Source organism: Pygocentrus nattereri, chromosome 8 (assembly GCF_015220715.1).
Source record: "Pygocentrus nattereri isolate fPygNat1 chromosome 8, fPygNat1.pri, whole genome shotgun sequence".
Lineage (NCBI taxonomy): Eukaryota > Metazoa > Chordata > Actinopteri > Characiformes > Serrasalmidae > Pygocentrus > Pygocentrus nattereri.
The window spans coordinates 40111111-40133748 of NC_051218.1; the positions used below are offsets into that span (position 1 = coordinate 40111111).

A 22638-nucleotide genomic window follows, 5' to 3' on the forward strand; every position below is an offset into this window, starting at 1 on the left:
TGCTCTAGAGAAACTTGCAGTCATTATTATTCACAGTGGTGGTGATAAGAACCAGATGGCTAAAGGGTTTAATGCTTCTGAAAGCTCCCTCACAAAAAGGTCTTGCATTAAATGGCTAGATATATGCTGTCTGTTTATCTGACATATTGTTTTATGAAAGTTCTGTGATAAAGTTGTGGCTTAACATGTATTGTAATTCATTCAAAAATAGTCTCCAAAGATTTTTTTTTCAAGTTTAGTTCAGAGTCTGTAACTTTCTCTACAATGAACCACTTCACACCAACCCACCCTGAATGGCTTTGACTACATCTTAAGGACAGAACTATTCAGAAATTTGGAAAATGGGTGGAATTCCCCTTTAATATCTTCAAATGATGATTTGTGTTCTTGAAATATTGATTTAACATCTCAAAGTAAGAACTAATTTTCTCAGGAAAATTGACTTACTCTCTCCAAATAATACTTTTAATATGTTATGTCGAGATAATGAGTTTAAATTTCAAGAAAGTAAGTAGTTCATGTGGATTATCATACTTACTACATAATATCAATAAATAATCAATATTTTTAGATAGTCATTATTTCGCCAAAATCATTTAAAATGTTGATTAAAAACGAGTTGAAAAATTGTGATACTCAATATTTTTGACAGTGCTAACGTCCCCAGAAACACAACTTCACTGTGCCTGGCTCGATGGCCTATAGTGTGTGTGCCGTTTGCATTCCGTGCTTTTCTGAAATGACTCGGTGCAAAAAAGAGGAGTCAGTCGCCTTCGTGCTCCTGCTCTTCCTCATACAACCGTTGGGAGACGCTGTGCTGTTCCCCCTTCAGGTCTTCTCTCTTTTCTAAGGCTCGTCTCTTTCGGGCCTCCACTCCTATCTGCCTTTTATGCGGATTTTATGGCGAGCGGTAGCGGGGCAGCGCTGGTTCACCTCCTCTCACTACACTGACCCGTAGCTAACCTCTTCAGGACGCTTATTTTGGGTGGGTTAGCTTTTTTCCTGCAACTTTCATTTCGTTTAGCCCCATCACTTCTTTAGTTACACACCGCAAAGCCATCTCTTGGATCATTATCAGCTTGCTGGCCACTTAACGGCCCCGGGTGTAAAACAGCTTTTCTTGCTGTTTTGTAGCACACGTAGGTTAGCATAGCATGCTAGCGCGGAGCAGTGGGCTTCGGCACACCGACTCTCCGAAAAAGGCAACTTTATCAAAAAGTGTGGTAAACGAGCGATGTGGGTTTAAAACACAGGTAGTGTTGTCGCGGCCTGTGTGTGTATGGGTGTATAGCGTTTCTCAACAACTCGAGTTTGTGCGCGTTGGAACTGTTAGCTTTAGCTGTGTGAGTGACTGCGAGGCGGTTAAGCTAACCCAGCTAGCGTTAGCTAACTTACCCGAGTTGCCGAGAAGTTTGGCGGAGCTAACAAACCTCAAAGTGGCTACTTGGATTATTTTTGTTTTTGGCATATCGTTACTTACTTCGGGCGGTCGTAAGTGCGAAGTGGAGCTTTAAACGTCTAGGGAAATGTGCACATTTCCCGAATTAAGTGAAACCCAGTGTGTTTTTCGCAACTGTTCCTAAGAATGCAATTTTTCATACAACGGGTTCGGTAACGTTAGCAGGCAGCTGATAGCAAAGCTAAGTTTGCTAACATTCAGAGCTTGTCTTAACTTTAATCTGAAGCTTTTTCGCTCCCGCAAAAGGTGTAGGTGGCTGTTTTAGGCGACATTGCTGCGTTTTATTTGCTATCAGATATGTTTAAACTCTCGTATAAGCCAAAAGATGTAACGTTAAAGAAAGACGTTGGTTGTGTTTATATGAATACTTCACTATAACAGAACAACTCCGTGGAGATTCGGAGTTAATACTGTATCACTCTACACTTCTACTCATACTGCACTATATGCGCACTAATAGGCTTTTAGCACATTTCTTTTCGTATAGTTATTTCATAGCTTAAGCGAGTCGATTTTATAGGTGAATTCCACAGACCCCCCCCCCCCCCGCCCCCCATTATTCAGTGGTTGAGAGATAAAGTCTTTCAGAGTGGTTTGATGTGGAAAGGTTTATTTGTTGAGAAACTTACCGGCTCCGATTTCTTTACAGTGGTGATGATGTGAACCAGGGGTCACGATGTCTACAACACACATACACCCATTTTATTACACGAGTCTTTTCAGTTTGTTTATGTGGTACTGATGATGATGAAATGGTCAATCTGAAACATTCTTTTTCCTTTGGAAATATTATTTTGTCATATAACTCTCTTCAGGTATCTCTCTACGCTGAATGGTTTGAAATAAATACATTTTAAAAGTTTTAGACCAAAACTTGAGGTGAATAGCTTGAAGTGAGGGAGGTTTTAGAGGTGCTGAACTCCTTAGACATCTGGTTCCTATCACCACCACTGTGAACAATTCTGAATCGGTTGGCTTCGCCAGAAGAAAGCAGCTCACACCAAACCACTTTGAATGATTTTGTTCCTCTTTAAGTTCATGTGGTCTTTTGAACTGGGAGTATTGCCAAATACCTAATGGTGGTCTCATTTTCTTGTGCAGGCCTATTGACTTTGAAACCTTTTCTTGTTTGGTGGCTGTGTTTGATCAGTACCAAACTTTTGGTGCATTAATATTGTAGAGAATACACTTTTGTTCCTTGTATGTTGTTAATAGGTTTTTCCTTTCAACAGTCACTATTGGAAGGAAGGTGGCAAAGGTGTTCACTGAATTGTACCTCAGGTGAGAATAACTGATTTATATCACATCAAGTAGTGCTGTATTCTAGTGTTTAAATTTATACCTTTTACTATGAGAAACTTTTTATAATCCCACTTTTCCCTAGTTTGTGTACAGCAATTTTGCAAACCTGTTGAAAACTTGTTTATTAAACAGTCTTCTTATGCATATGATTGCAGGTCATTGGAGGATTTGAGTGTTTTCTCTCCTGGTGTGGACAGGACCGGACTTTGTTCTGTGCTCTTTTTCTTTCTTCTGTTGTGGCCTTAGCTGGTCTTTGAGAAGAGCTGCCATTCGATGGCTCTAATGGACAAACACAAAGTCAAGCGACAGAGACTGGATCGCATCTGTGAAGGTGAGAATAACTCATTACACACATAAAAGCTAAAGCTGGGTTTTAATTCGGCCTTATGATCTCATCACCTTCATTTAAGTGGTAGGATATGTTCTTTGTCAACTACCATATACATGCAGTGGAAGAGTCATATGGGATCTTGTTTGGGGGGGGCAGATGTAGGGTAAACATTTATGGCAGTTTTTATTTACTAAGGCTTAAATGTTTGAAGTATGAAATTATGGTATTTATTAGATTTTTTTTTTCTGTTCTCATTTGTGTATAAGCAATTTGAGGTGAATTCACTCTGGATGTGTGCAGAAATTACAGTACCCTGTTAATCATTCTAACTTCTACTACTTAAATATTAAAATCAGTATTCAGGTATTTTTTGTACTGCACTATGTCAGAGAGAAAACAGGCCAAGTGAAATGCTTATAATATAATAATTCAGTCTACTGGTGCACTTTTAGTGTTGGCTAATTAGCTCATCTTAAAGTGCAGCCTATGTTACTCAAGTCTTATCTGACACAAAAATACTTGAGTAAGACTTGACTAACGGAAGCTGAGCTTTAAGATGAGCTAATTAACAAACACATTTTAATTCGGTCTGCAGCTACCCTTGTAGCGCTGGCTAATTAGCTCATTTTGAAGTGCAGCCTCTGTTACTCAACCCTTATCGTGTTAGATACTGTTTTAACACCCAGTGACAAAGTTTTCCTTTGGCTGTTTTTGAATAACAAAACATGCTTTGAAATGCACAGCTGTGTTTGGTGCAGAAATAATCTAATAACAGTCAGATGTCAGCTGTTGGCTTAAGACTTTTTTTAAATACAGTTAACTAAGTATTGATTAATTCTTGAATATTACATTATTAGTCAGAATGCACATTCCACACCCTTGTAATATTTGGTCCTAGCTATATAATAAGCTGCTTAAGGATGCTAATGGGGGTGTAGTGTAGAAACTGTTTTAAAGTAACATTTTGAATATAGATTTTTTCCTATCAGTGCTGAACTGGTAAACTGTGCATGTTATCTAGATTCTGTTGTTAGTTTCCTTACAAATGGCTGTCGTTTGAGGAACAGCTTTCAGCTTGTGCTCTTTATGCAGAGTGAATAAAATGCATGGGGCGGGGGGGGTTAAAATTGCTACCTACATCCACATATTTTTATATTTCACAGCGTTGTGTTAGCTTGTTCTTAGTGGGTCTGTTTGTATTAGTCTCCACTGCTGAAACGTTCGCCTAGGAAGCACTAGAAGGCAGTGCTTTAGGCCTTCAAACAAGTATGAATAGTAATGTACTGTAAAGCAAACCAGTTTTAATGCTTTTCCCTTTATCAATAACTTTTTAAAATATGTTTATCAAGTATTACCTTGTAATATTTTATGGTAGCATTAGTTGCAGTGTGCATTGCAGCTTTAGTCAATATAGTATTGACTGTATGATGCGATTATTGTGTAAATGTGTTTAGCGAGTGTCTGTGGTCAGGTAAAGAGAGAATTCAAACTGTGACGCAAGCAGAGCTCTATTCTTTCTTATCTCTGCTCCTTCCTGTCGGCTGCAGGGGTGGAGTAGACAGCCTGACGGCTGGCAGCTCTTAGAGGGACTCTCAACCAATGTTGCTAAAGGCGGCAGGAACAATGTGGGCCTAAATGTGGTACTTCAGTTATTTATGGATCACTCAGTATGGCGTCCCTTAATAGTAGACTTGATTTCAGCTCACAAGTTCTGCACAAAGATTGGAATCTAAACAAGTCTTGCCCTTGAAGTGAAATATGATGTAATGCTTTTCAGAAATGTTGAGAATGTTTTAACTGATGCCATTTGTACCCACAAATGTCCACTTGTGTTAGCTAGTGTTTCCTGTTTCAGAATAATCCAGAAAGATATGATATGAATCATATTAGATACATACTGGTTTGATTATTTAACAAAAACATGGGGAAGTCCTACTGACCAGGGGGTGGGGGTGGGGGGGAGGGGGGGGCAGGGGCAGGGTTAGCCGGTAAACAGTTTGTTTTCTGAACCCTTTCATGTAGGATTGTCATCATTTTATATATAGATGTCATGATAGCACTGATCAGATTTTTTTCCCCTTTCTATTTTAATTCAGGCAGTATTTAAAGCATATCTGGTGGGGAGAGGTTTTAATAAGCGCTTTTCTTATGACTACAGTTGCATGCAAATTTGTTTGCTTTCTTTGAAAATAGGAAGAACCTAGCACAGGGATTTAGACATTTTAACAGTTTTTGCTGTTCAACTATCTGTATTATTATATATGTGGTATCTGAACATCCCAAGGAGAGCACTTTTTATATCGTCATTCATGCAAAGCTGTGCTCCTTCATAGAACCTCTGTGCCCTCAATTAATTATCAGCCCAAGAAATCATATTTGGGGGAGAAACATAATGATAATACATCACCAACAAGTAATGCAGTTGTTTCCCCAGAATGGCATTTGTGCACAGAAGCTCTACAGGGTTTGCATTATGCTAAATGCACCCATTCACTTTGTCTCTCCATTACAGCAGTGTTCTTTCAGTTGTTAGATGTGTCTTGTACAGCTCAAGTCCTGTTTATTTAAAGTGTATAAATTCTTAGTGCGGTATATATGCAGATATGATATTAATTTGTTGGCTGTATTGTCCTAAAGTGAAATGTGTTGAGATTACTAGGGGAGCAGGTGCAGCGGGCTTTGTTGATAGTGATTGGTGTATGTATCCCATAGTTGAGCAAGACTATATTTAGCAATAAAGTTTGCCACAATATGCTTTTTTGTGCATATTGTGGATATCAGTAGTTGAAGAACACTGATCAATTGTGTACTTCATCACAAAAAACGGCACTAAGCTTGTTTGTTTGTATTAAGTGCAGTCATTCCATGTAGCAATCATTGTATGTGGCGCTACAGGATGTCTTCTCTAACTAATCAAACCTCTGAAAAAAACATTATGATGCATATCATGTACAGTGAAAATGTCAAAGTATTGATACATATTGGCCATGTCTGCGTTATATATCCTCAAACTGTATCCTAGTAGTCATATGTTAAGCCTAAAGATTAACTGTGTTTACTTCACTGTATTTATAAACGTAATAAGTGCTATATGTGATAATATTAATTAGTGCATCAGTGTCTACATGTCTTAACTGGACAAAAGTGTGATATTTGTAGAAAAGCCTTCGCCGTCCTTCTCAGCGGTAAATAGTATTGATCTTAACATGTTGGTTAGACCCTCAGAATGAGGCTGCGTCTTGGCATGGCTTCGATATCAGTGAGAATAATGGAGGCGTCTGTAGTGGACACGTATCAAGCTGCTGTCTCTTTAAAAAACAACAACTGCCTAACTGCCTGTAGTAGTGCTCCTTGCCTATGCTAATGAGGTTAGTGCTGGTTGGCCGGAATTGAATGCCTGGGCTTGTTGATTGGAGGCAGTGTGGGGGAGGAGCCGGGTGTGGATGACAGCTGGATGCCTGCTGGGTAAAAAAAAAAAAAAGGCGACGCTGATTGTGAAGGGTGGAGAGAGAGAGTGATAGAGAGCGATAAAGAGAGAGAGAGAGAGAGAGAGAGAGAGAAGACAGGCGTGCACGCTTCACGATGCAAGGCAAGGATGTGTGTGTGTTTGTGTACGTGTTATTGGTGTGTAAGGCTTTAAGGCTGGGAGTGCTGTGGGATGGGTGTGGTGTCTCCAGTGGTCGTAATTTCCTTTTTGACAGTGTACGTCTTTCTGTATATGTCCTTGTGGTCTGTAGTGTTGAGCAAGCGTGTTTGTATTTGTGTCTGGCAGGCAGGAGGCAGGGTGTGGTGCTGCTGTATTATCACCACACCCCTCCCCCCTCTTTCTCTGTGTGAGTGTCCCTCCTGTAGCAGCAGCATGGTAAGAAAGCGAGGTGGAGGGGTGGGGAATGCAGAGAGTGGGACACAAGGAGGTTTTGGAAGGGGGGGGGGGGTGGTGGAAGCGAGGAGGAGGAATGAGCTGTGAATGAATGGCATTGTTCGCACAGCCATGCCTCCTCTGCGGCGCTCTCTCTTTTTCATACACGCTGGCGCGAGCTCAACACATAGCATCTGCGCTCGCTGCTGCCACCGAGCTCTACTCCCTCCATGACCTCGGAGGAATAAGCATTTGCATTGTTCACATGAGAGCTTTATGATTAATGTTTTTCTTTCTGCTCCAGCTTTCTTCCCTCCCTTAGCTGCTCTTTAAATGGAGCCTAGCATAACATATATTCTTTCGTTAAATAGCCCGGCTTCACTGTTCCACTGTATGTGCTCTGAAAAGGCATTAAAGAGGAATAGGTACAAATATTTATATTCTAATGCTTGATTGTGGCGTCCCGCTCAGAGTGTGTCAGTGAGAGTGAAATTGAGCCGAGTGTTAGGTAAACACCCTCCGCTCTCCAAAAAAGTCTCCAGCCGGCAGCCGAGTGGGCACCTGTCAGTGTGAGGCTAACAGGGCGCTGCTGTTGAATTTGGGAAGTGTGTGCATGTGTGTTGATCTTTGGATCGTAATTGTTACCCATGTCTGCTTCTAATTTTGTGTATGAAAATACAATTTTAGAACAGTGTACTAATGTTTGTTTTCTCTGTAATTAGAGATTTTTATGTTTTTGTTCGGGATGTGCAGACATGAAAGTTGGGTCCAATTCCGTTGCTTGGTGTAGATGTGTGGCAATACAGATACCAATATCGATTTGATGTATTAGTCACATCTGCCCAGTCCTGTTTTTTTATTTTTATTTTAAGCATTTATCTCCTGACACTGACCAGCCAGTGATTCTGATATTGTGCATCCATATTTTTTTTTAAAGCCCCTGTCAGCTCATCTTCATGAATTTCTTCTGATGAACTTGCAGAGAAAGAATGCTGTTTGGTCTTTTCTTCTGAGAGATTTTTTAAAAATGACTTTTGTCTTTCTTCTGTTCGTTTTGGCTTATCTCTCGGGTTAGCAATATGTAGATGTAAAAATACATAGAAAGATGTATGCTACTTGCTATCCTCTCCATCACAAAGTAACTGCTTTGCTGCTTTCCCATCCAAAACTTGTAGGTAGGTCATTTAAGGATTTCTTAATTTAACAGTGCATATGAGGGTTTATTACACCGTTGTTTGTATCATAGATAGCTAGATGCTACTTCCTACTTGCGTTAACCACTTATTACTTGATAATAGCAGGATCCGGCATAATTTACAAGCGCATGATGGAGTTCCACTTTAATTGTAGGAATAAAAAGCTAAAACTAGCGACTCCTTAACATTAAGACTCACAGTCTTTATCTGCATTTGTTCTTTACAGGCTTTGCTCACAATGAGGCACCTGAGAAATTTCTTCACCGTGTCTGCAAATTATCATGTCAACTTATAATGCGAGCTAGCATGACCTCAGTTTCTCGAGCACAGCCCAGCAGTTAGCGTGCTATAGATTACGGACATAACGTCAGTGCTGAGCTTTCAGATATTGAACGCATGTCTGTGATCTACATATTATACAATGAAAGCATGAGTTTTCCAACATTAGGTAGCTTGTTCCCAATTTGGACATTTACTCACCTTTCAGAGAGCAGTCCAGAAGAGCACGGTGGTCTATATTTCTGCAGGTAAGCTTCATACTTGTAGGGCTGAACAGCAGCAGTTGACGCTGTCGCTCACAACTGCCACTGAAGCCAGGTTGCTTACGTTGCCTGGGAGATGCCGCTGTCACTCATTTTGTGTTCTGACACACCCACACAGTTAAGAACAGGAGGCAGCTCAATTTTTGGAGCTTTTATCTGCTACAAAATTGTCTTAAATGATATATTCTTTAGTATAATGCACGTAAACCCATCTCTATAATGTATTCACTGTGATGAGTTTATTTGGAACGCTGCCCTTAGTGAGCATCAACTTATCTAATAATAATGATTAGGCCTTGTCTCTGGCGCACTTCCATGCAGTTTGCTGTGTGTGGAAAATCCTGCTGACTGTTGCGTTGTGGCTGTTGGCAGATTGCTCAGAGTTTGCTCTAATCTAATAGCAGTTGATATGTAACTTCAGTGCTATTTTTGCTACTGAAGATAAGAGTGCAGCGTTTCCCTCCAGGCACCCAAATGAGCTCATGTATCTTGTCAGAATTCCCAAGAAGCTTGCTTTAGCAAAATAGATAGGTGAAACATCAGTGGTGGCAAAAATGTATGTTAATAAGCAGGCCATTCTTTAAAAGAGAGGACATGTAGGATCAAGATGATCCACATCATATTTAGTTCTGAACTATGTATTTTTAATGCCATGGTACTGATATTAGTGTCATACAGTGATATATTATTTTCTGTATTACTGGTGTTGTTGGATAACAAACATTATCTGTTAAATAGCGGCACCCAAGCAGTTCATTCATGACTCTTTTTTTCATAGACTACCAGAACTCAGAAAACAGGTTTATTAACATTATCTGATTCTGATATATTTGAAAAATATTGTGATATTGATTTCTGTCACTACCATGCAGCGCTAGTGGCATTTAAGTTACATCTTGCTGTTTGAATGGAAGCTGCTTGACCATAGAATACACCCCCAACCACACTCATCAGCAGTATTCAAGGTCATTGTGTCTGAAAAATAGCAAGCTATGATAAATATGCGTTTGAGACATTTTGAATTAATGCAGAGTTGTCAGGGTTGGGGGTCAGAGAGAGTTGTCTACAGATATACTGCAGGATTTAGGTCATCATGAGTCATTGTAAGATTCCCTGCCCCCCACTATCTCCACCTCCTGCTCCCTCTGTCCACCCCCTTCTTCTCCTTAGTCCCCCTACCCCTTCATCTGTCTAGCCTGCTTTGGGAGGGGGTGGGGGGGGGTCAGAGATGGACAGAGGCCAGCAGTGATGCGATTCTCTGTGTATGTGTCTGCTTATGCTAGTGGGTGGATGTGACATCGGATTTGCCTTTGTTTACTTGTGGTGCAATGATATGGAGTCTCTGAGCTGATACAAGAAGTAACGATTAACACTCTGGCTGATGCTTTTGGGTTTTTTTTTTTTGTTTGTTTTTTTTTTGCGTTTTTAAGTTCTCACTACAATACATGATAAAGCTAATTCAGACATTAGTTATTGTAAAGATTTACATGTTTATCAGATATTGTCACCTAGAGTAACTTTCAGTGGTATTTGAACATAGCTTTAGGGGTGTTTTGAAGACTCTTATTATGGCATTCTTGCCATTAGCAAAACCAAACATAGAAATACATTAATATCATGGGGCATTCATATAGCAAACCTTGAGTCTTCTTTTGTGAAAACTGCTGAACAGCCCATGTAAATGGGGCTTGTAAGATGTCATTCTTTGTTGTATGAGTCGGAGATATTTTATGGCGCTGGTCCAGGTCCCGCTGGGAAGTGCCAGTATCATATAATCCCCACCTCTCAGTGCACTGAGCTGTTTCTGATAAATAAATCATGTGGCTTGTAATCGATTTGACTGATCTAACTCTTGACTTTACATGCTTAATTAAAAAAGGAATTCCACCCAGAACTCTTCCCGACCTGTGATTCTGTGCTGTTAACAACCTAGTCAGGTTTGTTTAGCCACATCCTCATATGAACGATGGACTGAAATTATGGATCTTTCAGCACTCGGTGACAGGACTAGCTGGTTGAAATGGTTGAGTTAGTTTGGCCTTTCAAAATGCAGAGATTGACTGGTGGCTAAAGCGCAAATCAAGCTAACGGAGTTTAAATGTGCTTGACCTTATGGGCAGTTTCCTTTTCAGCTAGCTAATGTTTGAATGGCTGACATACAGTTTGTATGTGTGATGGATCTTGGTACAATTTATAATGAAGTTATGCACCACCTTTAAACTTTCCTGTTCTCCCACAGGCATTCGCCCTCCTATCCTTAATGGGCCCATGCACCCCCGCCCACTAGTGGCATTGCTGGATGGCCGCGACTGCACAGTGGAGATGCCCATCCTGAAGGATGTGGCCACTGTTGCGTTCTGTGATGCGCAGTCCACTCAGGAGATCCACGAAAAGGTAATATAAAATGTAATTTGTCATAATGTATCATGTCACTGCTGGAACAGGCTACACATCCTTGTATCTCCAAAATTTTTACAGGAAAAGGGGGAATAAAACACTCTAATTTTTATGAGCATCAGTGGATCCACACTGTCTAACATGTCATTTTGGGCCATTTATTGTGGTCATTTTATCATGAAATTTACACAATTTGAAGCAAAAGAGGCATTTTCAAATTATGGCAAAAAATGACAAATGGAGATGCAGGGTTTTGTTCCAACAGCAGTGATGCATGCTATTGCAGCAAGTTCCATCACACAGTATTCTGAGTATATATGTATCTAAATTAATGCTAAAACATTTAATTGCCGCATGTATAATAAAGATGTCAGCCCTTTATGCCATGTCATTCTTTATTGTTTATTTATTTAGTTATTTTTATTTATGTATTAGTGGAAATTGTGCTCTTAATAGTTTGTTGCCTTTTAAAATGTGGCACTGTTGTCTTTCTGGTGCATTTGTCCATTTCGACTCATTTATAAAATCGCTAGAAAAAACGAATTGGTGTGATGCAGGTCATGAAAATGATGAGGTTCTCTTGTTTCCAGGTTCTTAATGAGGCTGTGGCTGCATTGCTGTACCACACCATCACACTCTCACGAGATGACCTTGAAAAGTTTAAAGGGCTTCGGGTCATTGTGCGAATCGGCAGCGGCTTTGACAACGTGGATGTCAAAGCTGCAGCAGAGCTTGGTGAGTTCTATTGTAGTGTCTTCTGTGCAAGTTGAACTCTGAGCCCAGTTGTAAGACAAAATGTTTACGTTGTGGCAAGTTATATTTTAGCTTGCTGTGTGTTTTTGTGTTTAGTTTATGTTTTAGCTTATCTGCTAAGGTTTGTGGAACTTTTTTGTTGAAAATGTTTGAATTTGAAACTTTAACATTTTACAAATGCTACTTTTTAGTGATGTTGTGTTGTCTCCCTTATTTACCTGTATAAATAGGTATAGCAGTGTGTAATGTGCCAGCTGCATCTGTAGAGGAGACGGCAGACACTTCCATGTGTCTGATTTTGAACCTGTACCGCCGGGTCACCTGGATGCACCAGGCCTTGCGGGAGGGCACTCGAGCCACCAGCGTAGAGCAGATCAGGGAGGTGGCTGGAGGTGCTGCCCGCATTCGAGGAGAGACGTTGGGCATTATTGGCCTTGGTGAGCCTTTAATAATCATGCTCCGTTATATATTACAGTTTAAATGGTTTCTAAACCTGTGTGGGTATAAAGATATCAGAATGAGCAGAAATTGGTGAATGTGATGTTTGTAACAGAGTGAATGAGCAAAAGATTGATGCTCTAAATGTTTCATTCTTGTAATGGGCTTATTCTTAATTTAATGAGAAGAAGGCAAATGGTAAATACACTTCCTCTGGAACAGTTACCATTTTAATATTTTGTGATGGAAAGCAGTAGCCTTTGTAAAGAAAGGAATTTACCCAACACTGTAAAAGAGGCGAGGAGATATAGGGAGTAGGCTGTAGATCAGCTTGGTCTTAGACACGGATCTCTGTCTTTCAGGGCGTGTGGGTCAGGCAGTGGCTTTGAGGGCAAAAGCCTTTGGTTTTGGAGTCATCTTTTATGACCCATACCTAGCTGAGGGGGTAGAGAGGTCACTTGGGCTCCAGCGAATGGCCACCCTGCAGGACCTGCTTATCCACTCAGACTGTGTATCCCTCCACTGCAGCCTGAACGAACACAACCACCACCTCATCAACGACTTCACCATCAAACAGGTAACACTAATGCTACTCAGTCAATGAACTAAGCATCAAATGAGATGCACACTCATCCCCTACTGCATTAGGAACTTTTCCATGCCACAGACATATTATAAACAGGCGCAGCACTTGTCTTGATGTCGGATGGGTATGTAAGACAAATGTAACAATTGCATTATAGTATCTGCAGTAACCATCTGACCTCTTTTTCAAAGACACGTCCTCGTTTTGAGACCAGAAAATGTGTCTGGCTTTAAAAAAAAAATCCCAAGCCCAAAGTTTAGAAAACCACTTTAAATACTAAACGAATTACTGTTACACCTCTATAATGGACACATGCATAAAAAATCACGCACATTTAAGACTTTATTCTTCACATGTTTAATAACAAAGTAATGGGATTAACATTTAATGTTTGCCTTTGATGTGAGTGGGTGGTAGCCTAGTGGTGCCTGGGTGGTGCTGTTCTCAGACTGGGCACAGTTATGGAGCAAAATGACAAGTTTCCTTTGTAGGATCTATAAAGTGTAATAGAACATAACTGTTTCCTTCGTTTGACCATGAAGCAAGCATGTTCTTTAAGCGCAGACTGTTTAGGTTATTCATTCAGCGGTATCCTCTTAACTTCTTGTGGCCTGTGTTGTAGATGCGTCAGGGTGCATTCCTGGTCAACACTGCGCGAGGAGGGCTGGTAGATGAGAAAGCTCTGGCTCAGGCACTGAAAGAGGGAAGAATACGGGGAGCAGCTCTGGACGTCCATGAGACAGAGCCCTTTAGGTGAGTCTTGTTTGTGTCTTTCTGTTGCATGCGTATACACGGAATCCTTAACGAAGTGAATTTTGTGAGCTGCTTATATGAGGCTGACGCTGCCCTTCACTTGGGCAGTTATTGAACCACAGGCTGGCTGACTGTCCTTTCTGACCATTAGCTGTGTGTGAGAAGGAGCCGTTCAGTTGAGCTGTGTATATGAATCATCGGCCACTTTTCCACTATCGAGCCAAGTATTTATCAGGGCTGTTCTGCGCTGGTTCGGACTCGTGAGACCGGTTACAGTTTCTGTTTCCATCTATTGTACCGCTAAATCAGATCCAGGAAATACCTACTGCTAACTCACCACAAACATGTTTGATGCTGTCTGTCACTCCAACTCCAGTCTGTCAGTATGCTTTTGTCTTGTTTATCCTCTAAGCTGGTGTTATTTATGCATCTTGCTGAAACGGACTGTACTGCGGTGGGTTTTACCTGTAGCCAGATAGCTACATTAGCATTAGTGCCACCTGGTTTTTCCATCTTTGTCACTTCAACACCTGCCATTCCATATGAGTCTTTGTCCTCTAAACACATGTCCATACTGCAGTGGGGAGGCACTGTGCCCTAGCGTTATCTTAGCCTAGCAGCCTACAGGTTAAAGCTCTGAAAGAACAGGTCTGATTTCAGCTTTGTCACTAACTCCGATCAGTCAACTTTTCTCTTGCTAAAAGTTTTTATTGTTTATACTTGTGATTTCTGAGCAGTTTGTCGAATTGAACGTGCACTGTAGTGTTTGTATCTCTTTAGCTAGTAGAAAGATGCTGTTTAGCATTAGCTTAGATAGGAGGCTCCACTTTGAGACACCAGAGAAGAGATTAATTTCAGCTTTCTGTCCCTCTAACATCAGCCACTCGACTTTACTCCCTCAAAAATGAGTCATCGTCATCTAAATTTGTGTCAGTAGGCAGAAACTAACCTGTTCTGTTGTAAGCAATGCTGGCAACATCGACTTTGTTCTAGCTCATTAGGCAGCACCGTTGAACATTTTAGGTGTTTTATTGAAGGATGGATTTAAAATTCTGGACTGCTTTCATTTATTGAGCAAACTGAATTTATTTGAATGCTTTTGGGTTCGAAATAGAACAGCAGGATGCTGTGGCACAATAACCATATAAACATAGAACCAGTCAGCAAACAGCTACGTGGTTGCATGGTCTCACTGAATGGTTCTCTGGACCTGGGTACGGTTAGCTATCTGTGCCATAACCGGCCCAGTTTTTAAGTGTTCCATGTTGAGCCGTGTCCATGTGAAAACGCCACTGGAACGGTTATCCTCTGTGCTCAGAACCGTTCGGCCCTGCACTGGAAAAGAGGCCATAAGTTCAGAATCGGTTAAAGGAAATGAATGTCATTCAAATGATCCTTTATGATCTGATGGTGAAATTTGGTGTTGGGTAAGTTCAGACTAGGCAAGACCATTTTCACACAAATATTTTGTAAACAATTGGTCTGCATCTAAGCACAATGTGGGCATTATATACAGCCATCCATAATTATTACCCAGTTGTGTGTGGTAGTAAAAGATGAGGAGACTTTATAGCTTGAAGTCAGTGATGCATGTTAGAATGCAGGGCACTAGGGGGCACAAACTATATGACTCTTATTATAATGATAAATGATTTCTCAGTAAGCTTTTCATTGCACTTTGTGGATATCGGTGAGAAATGGACAGTGATTAATAGAACACTGCATGGTCTCTTAAAGTTTTGCAGGGGTGTAACTGTGCCAGAACTATGCCACAAATCCAAACGAGAATAACTGTCCCTGCTTAAGTGGGCGTACTTATGTATAGTATGTGAAACATTTAGTTAAAGGGAAAAAAGCAGGATTTTAAGTATGCCTGTACTGCTGATTGGTTTTCTAGACTTTATAAAAATGTCAATACATACAGTGCATCTTGAAATTTGTGCAAGTAGGTCCACCTGTGAGAGATTATTTATTTAATTTATTTTTTTGCCTACCCTTACAAACTGATTTATCGTCGCTTTCCTTGTTCCTTTTCAGTTTCTCTCAGGGCCCTCTGAAGGATGCCCCTAATCTGATTTGCACCCCACACACATCCTGGTACAGTGAGCAGGCCTCCATTGAGGCAAGGGAGGAGGCAGCACGGGAAGTACGCAGAGCTATCACAGGTCAGGGAACTTCTGCAGCTTAAATAATCTCTGCCCTCGTAATGATCACAGTGCTCCATAGCTGTGGAAGATATTTGCTACTGGCTGATGTTTTCTGTTTCTACAGGTCGTATCCCAGATAGTCTGAAGAACTGTGTGAATAAGGAGTATCTGATGGCAGCTTCTCAGTGGTCATCTATGGAAGCTGCCACTGTGCATTCTGAACTCAATGGAGCTACAGCCTACAGGTAAATTGTATGCAGTTCTTGGTACAATAGCATGGTTGCGGTAATTCCTTATTGATGACATCGTTGAATATACACTGGTTGTCATGTTTCATGTTTTTAAGTGTTAGTTTTCAATTAGAGTGGGGCGAAACATGTATTATTAAAGCTTTCATTAAAGGAATAATTAGACTGGGGGGGATGTAGTTTGTCAGCCAAGTCAATAGTCACCCAAATTGTTTCCTTAAATACATGCTCAAATCTTTCAATGCACTAAAACCAGGTCTTCATTAAGGTCAAACAGACTCAGTGTGGTTTAGAGCACAGTATGACATACTGTACACCTGTACTTCACTGTGTAGTCTGAAGCTGTGGTCGGCTCTTATAGACAACGGGGTGTTTTGTGCCCAATTTTGACTTGCTTTTGTATGTGGGCAGGAATCTAGGTGCTTACGGATTATGTTCTTTGTTTCTGTTTAAACAGTTTAATTAAACAACAGTTTAATCTTGACTTTGAAGCTGAACATATATGTTTAAGAATAGAAAGTGTGTGCATGTGAAAGGGAGTGGGACTTTCTGTTAACATAACTGGTATTTATCAATAATTTGCATCTGTCTTGTAACGCTCAGTTTCAGGAAGATGAAAGTGTCATGAGGAATAGGTTTTGCCTAAATAATGTTTTGACAGTTTTCATTTTCTAAACTAGTGTTAAAAGTACAAATTGAAAATCATGTGGCTCAGAGTTGGTTCAGGTGCCGACACCAAAACAAGGGGATTAAATGTGTGTGCAGTCACCAAGGTAGAACTTGTTGGCGTCAAGTAAAACTAGATCTTTTTTTAGATTTCTTTTAGGGTTCTACGGGTTCCACAACAGCCAATAAAGAAAACTGCCTCATTTATTATTAATAATTTTATTATTAATTATTAATATTTTAAATGGCTAGATGTCTCAACTTTTGATGGGCAGGGTATATTCATTACAAACATGTAGGGGATGGAGCATCACCCCCTCCCCCCGCCTCTTTCACAATACAGAAATCACAAGGTATTTATTAAGTGCAGATGTATCTGTTGTATTCCTGGTTTAAAAATGTCTTGAAAAAACTTCTGTGTTCTCTCTTTCCTGTCTTCCTCACAGGTTTCCTGCAGGTCTGATTGGTGTGGCCCCGGGTGGTCTGCCTGGTGCAGGGGCAGGAGTAGAAGGAATGGTGACAGGGGCTCTGCCTCTGGCCCATGCCATTGCACCAGTTTCACACCCACCACACACCCCCTCACCTGGGCAGCCATCGAAGGCAGAGGCTGACAGAGACGTCCCTTCTGACCAATAGCATCCCAACACATTCCATCGTTGCCCCAGCGATGCCCTTTCTCTTTTTGTAGGGCTGAAACCATGACGATGCCCTGCTTTTGATGTGACCCTCCCGGGTTAAACCAGTCCAACAGAACACAAGTATAAGCCCAGAAAGTGACCCACTCAAAAACTAATTTCCCTGCAAGTTCCCTTTTACTTGTTGTATCTTATTTTTTCCCCCCACTTGTGCAGTAAGCAATAACTCTTCTCAAGGATTCAGTAATTGATTTTCTTTTTGTTAGCTTTTGAAATCCCCGTTTTATTTGTTTTTTTATGCTTCTTTTGAATATACTCTGGGCTAGTTGGAGTTTGTTTCTGAGTAGTGTCTCTTCTACCTGACTTTTTTTTTTCTGTTTTAACAGTATAGTGAAGAAGGCAGGAAACCTTTTTTTTTTTTTTTTTTTTTTTCTCACCTCCCTTAACTCCATACATTTGTGATCTTTCTCAGATCCCTTCATTAGCATAGTTTTTTTTTCTGGCCATGGTTCTTAGGGACAGCCAACATCAGCAACTCCTTTCACAGCATAATGGTGAAATTACATGACGTCTACAAACTGCCTGTGGCCAATGGTAACTCGGTCCACTTGGTGAACTCCAACACATTGGGTTCCACTCTTCTCTTCACATCGAGGACATCCTGTAGAACTCTGTTCATCCTCTCTTTCTGAAGGACGAGTGCAGAAAATGAGAGAGCATGGTCCCCCACCTTCAAGCTGCTTGGGGATTTATTTGGTCATATACTTCACTGTATCCGTAATGTATGGATGGACGAGACACAGGTCTATGTAAGAGCATCATAAACATGACGTCTTTTTCTGTACAGCTCTTTTATTGACTTCCATAACCAGTGTATCCAGTTTTCCATGTCAGTTGTAAACTATTTGAGTGTGAAACACGGTATTGATGCGATGGACAGTTGCTGTAGTCGGGGTCATATTCAGCGCAAGCTTGTTTTGCATCTTTTGAATCGGAGCTTAATTTTATACGACGCAGTTGCTGATCTATTGGGAGTGTATGAAATCTGCTCTGTTAATTATATTTGTATTAAACTTGCCATGTTTATGATTCTCTTAAAGACCTTGTGTTCGAAGATATACAGTAACCTGTTTGCCGCTGATTATATCATTACTTTCACTGTTTAAATTTATGAAGACTTGGGAAGGAAATGGAAGTACATTTTCAGGCTTCAGGTGGCTGAAGGCTGTATACTCACTCGCAGTACATCATGACATATCGTTCCTTGTCTCTGTGCTGTTTTGTTTTGACAGACTACTTTTTCCCGAAAGCGTCAGCCTGCGTGTTGGGGATGTCTTTTCTGTCTTCTGTTTTTATATTCAACAGCATGGGCTCCTGCTTTGCTTCAGATATATTTCTTTCCTTCCTGCTAAACTTAACATTATCACCATGATATGCTTAGCTACCCTCCCAATACCCCTCCCCCTGCTTTTGCTCTCACTGTTCCCCTCTCACTCTCTGATATGTGTCCTTCCTGCCTGTGCCTCCCTGGGTGACGAGGCCTTCTCTTTATTGATGCAGCGTTACATTCGTGTCCACCCTCCCCTTTGTTTCTTCCTGGCTTTTCTTTCTGCTCCTGCTCTTCATGACGTGACTGTGTAGGAAGCCAGCCCTGCCCTTGCTCTGCCAGGCACTTGAGTGAAGATGAGACTTCTTACGTAAACGTGCACACAAGGCTGCGCAATATGGACAAAAACATAACATGAAGGCTGAGGTGTTGCTACATGTAATGATGCCTTGCAGTAAGTATATTAAACACATCGCTGAACCTTTGATGTAATGCGTTTGAAGATTGGTCTGCATTATTTTTGTTGACCACCATGATTTTTGGTGTAGTCATTTGTCAGAACATCTACAGACACACTCATCTGAACTATTTTATTAGGAGGATAAAATTCGGTTGAAAGCTCATTTGCAAATTGCAGCTGCTTGCAAGAGATCAGTATCGCCAAGGCCAAAAAAATCACATGCAGTGAGCGATATCTTGTGCAGCCCTTACATACAGCTCATGCAAACCTCTTGCAACAATGTGAACATCTTTTGTTTTTGTCTTTTGGATACATGGCTAAGGTCCTTGTTTTTTGCCTTACTCTCTTCTTGGTCAAAGATCTCCAAGCTGGTTGCACAGTCTTTGCTTTGCATCTCTGTAATGCATGGTGTCACCAGTAGGTGGCAGCGACAGTGTGATTTTTCACCTTCATTTTGCCTGGCACTGAATAGTACTTTTGGAGAGTTTCTATAAAGGAAGGCAACTGCCTGTTAGAGCTTTGCTGTTAGCTCTGTTGAGATGGAGACGGAGGTAGGCAGAGCTTGACCGTACCACTCCATCTCTCAACAGTCAGTTCGGCTTGCTTCCAAAGACTTGCAGTAGGGCAGTGGCAGGTACACAATCTGTCTCTTCAGCAGTTACAGGTTAAAAAGGAAACCCTGAGACAACAAAGCCCACATTTTCTAATGCAGGTCTATCAAGGTTGGCCTTTTCCTCTTGGCCTGCTGATTTATTTTTCTTCTTTAGCAGTTCTATAGACCTGACTCTGTACCCAGCGAAAGGAGCACAGAAGATTTTAGGGTGAGAGTTTGGATGACAGACAAAACCAGTCACTTTCCAAAGGGGGAAACGCATCCCCAGGTTGCGTCTCTTAACTCTGAATACTGTTCTGCATCAAGGGAAAACCTTTCTAGTACCTCAGTAACAGATATTGAATGTATGCTCTACTCTTTAGTTATTTTTTTTTTTCTTGGGCTTGTACAGCATTTTTAGATGGTAGTTTCCTATTTCCCAGAACAGTATGTGTGTGTGGGTGTGCGTGTGCGTGTGTGTTTGCAGCTTATCCAATACACCAGAGTTGGTTTTTCCTTGTTAGCATAGGACATCCACTAATTTGATTAGACACAGTTTGAATCTCATTAATTTTAATTTTAATTTTAGCGCTTTCCCTGTCTTTTGATTTGTAATCAATGAGCACAAATCTGCATCATTCATTTACTGTGGGGATGTATGTGTATCAGTGAGTTGTGTATGATTAATTGTGGGGACCGGGGTCTGATAAGCTAGGTAAATAGTGCATTTGGAAATAAACTCTAATTATAGGACTTAAGCAGTTGCATACTTCTAAGGCTATTCTTTCAGGCACAGATTTAGCCTAATCATGGACTGAATTACTTTGTTAATGGTGTTATTTTTTTTTTCTTTTTGTTTTCTTGGAAACCTCCAATGTGGGTCAGGCCTAAACTAAAAATGTGTCCCCTAAGGTTCCTTGTTGCCTTGTATCCCACACCTTAAATGCAGTTGTTTTAAATCCATGATTTCCCCCCTCATGAATGAATGGAATGGTTCTTGTGGAATATTGCATGTTCATATGAGCTAGAAACAAGATGCAATATAGGAAACCTTTTTGGATGACTTGGTGTCTTCTTGGTATCCCCTCCCTCTTTGCCACATCTTTGATGTTCAGTTTTTGGTGACCTGTAGCTCTCCTGGACTGAAGTAACACCCTTTTCTACCCATGTCCCAAGTTTCTAGCTCTTGTTCAAGTTTGTCCTTTGGTATATAATATATTTTGGAACGCTATCACCTTTTTTTGACTTCTGAGCATAATTTTTTTTTTTTTTTTTTTTTTTTTTTTTTGGCCATCATTGGCATCATCTGTTGGCATCAGCTGTGCACTATATGTTTAAACTTGTGTATAATTTTTAGTTCCGTTTGTATTGCTCAGTGTTCAACATGTTGTATGGAAACATTTCAAAAAAAGACCTTTATCATCTTTGTTGTTCGCCTTGCAGGCTCAAACGTCCTTCCCAGCAGCTAATGTAATGGGCCTTACTCCTGCAGTCTGCACTCCAGCGTAGTCATCGTGTAGCCCCTCATTGCCTTAATGTCGTAGACCTGTGGTTAACAATTTTTGTCCTGAAAAAGCCTTGGCTTCGATGTTTTACTGTTTCTCCTTTCTCTGTTGATCAGGGAAACAAAGGTGGTCCCTACCAAGGACACTTTTGATTCCTTTTGTTGTGAGTGCAGCGAATTACAGTTGAACTAATCGTGTTAAACTGGGGAAATTTGCTTTAAAACAGTGCAGGTCAGGGGTTCTTCAGGACCAGGGTCATAGGCTGCAATTGGCTTGGTGACGTCCCGACCCAGCCAACACCCCCGCCCCCACCCCATCCTCGGTTCAACAACTACAATACACGTGCAAGAGAGGAAGTTTTCTTTAGCCATTCTCCTCTGAAAGGTCACAGCTCTGTGTGCTGTACGCATACTTCCAGAGAACCCAACTGGCTTTCGCTTTGAAGTGTGAAATGGGCTCAAGTCAGGGTGCTGTCAAAGACCCTTTCAGGACATGCTGGCCATGGCTTAAACTCCAGTTCTGTAAAGGGAGGACGTAGCAGAGAGGAGAAGCCGTGATCCAGGAGCCACCGCTTTCTCTCTCAGGGTTTCAGATGCGCATGCACACACTTTCTCCAGCAGTCTGCGAGTCGCTCGACCCCAAAACTTCAGCACAAAGGCCGTCTACAGCTCCAGACCGTTCTCAATTCAGTCCCTCCTGTCCGCAGCGAGTCCGCGTCCTACGATAACGTCTTTCTTTCTTCTCTTTTACTTTTTTGTTTTTCCCTTCTTGGCATAATTTTGTCGCACTGACATCTAACAATGAAAGGATGAATGTTTTAATTGAACTGTGTGTAATGTTGAAATTGGGAAATGTATTTTTACAACATGTGAACTTTTTATTCCTTTCCTTCACCACCGTTCTTTTTGTTGTGAATTGATTTCTTTTCCCTTCCCATCACCAGACTGCAAAAACTACAAAAAAGGAAAAAAAAAATCCTGTAACTAGGCTCTTAAGCTTTACTTTTGTTTTTGTTTACTTTTTTATTAGAAAACAATCATGTTTGTGATGGTAACCTCTGATGGTAAATTCCACAAGGTATTTTAATAAAATCCTAAAGATTAACCGTTTGTGTCTTTTGAATAGTGGCAGGACCTTGTTTGAGGACTCCTGACCTGAGGGGGGGGGGCCCTCCTCCCCAACCCCCACCCCCCCTCAGCTGTCTTTTTTTTTTCAAACCACCAAAAAATATTTACAGCTTTTACAAGAGCTGAGGCTAAACATAAACATGTTTAGGGCTCAAGAGTCATTAAGGAAAGCTAGGTGGTATTGCCTTTTATTTCAACCAGGGCACCCCTACAGGTTGTGTTTACAACTCCTCGATCTGCTCGTGCCCCCCTGAGAAGGTGATCTGGTGCCATCAGCTTTACGAGGGCATGAACACTCCACTTCGCCTGCCAACT

At 41.0% G+C, this 22638-nt stretch overlaps 1 protein-coding gene across 3 annotated transcripts; it reads left to right on the plus strand.

Moving 5' to 3' along the window:
* The first annotated feature begins 854 nt into the window (after positions 1-854).
* Positions 855-22300, plus strand: LOC108424220 (C-terminal binding protein 1). Of its 3 annotated transcripts, none has more exons than XM_017692100.2 (11): positions 855-985; positions 2692-2740; positions 2917-3092; positions 10929-11083; positions 11677-11821; positions 12070-12276; positions 12640-12854; positions 13486-13616; positions 15654-15781; positions 15888-16008; positions 17124-22300. In XM_017692100.2, exons 3-11 carry the CDS (start codon positions 3035-3037, stop codon positions 17311-17313), a joined length of 1350 nt encoding a protein of 449 aa, XP_017547589.1. In that variant the 5' UTR covers positions 855-985; positions 2692-2740; positions 2917-3034; the 3' UTR covers positions 17314-22300. The 3 variants fall into 3 exon arrangements, with proteins under 3 accessions (XP_017547589.1, XP_037396531.1, XP_017547594.1); XM_037540634.1 differs by having other exon boundaries at positions 942-985; positions 2675-2740; XM_017692105.2 differs by lacking the exons at positions 855-985; positions 2692-2740; positions 2917-3092 and adding an exon at positions 6579-6681.
* The last annotated feature ends 338 nt before the right edge of the window (positions 22301-22638 follow it).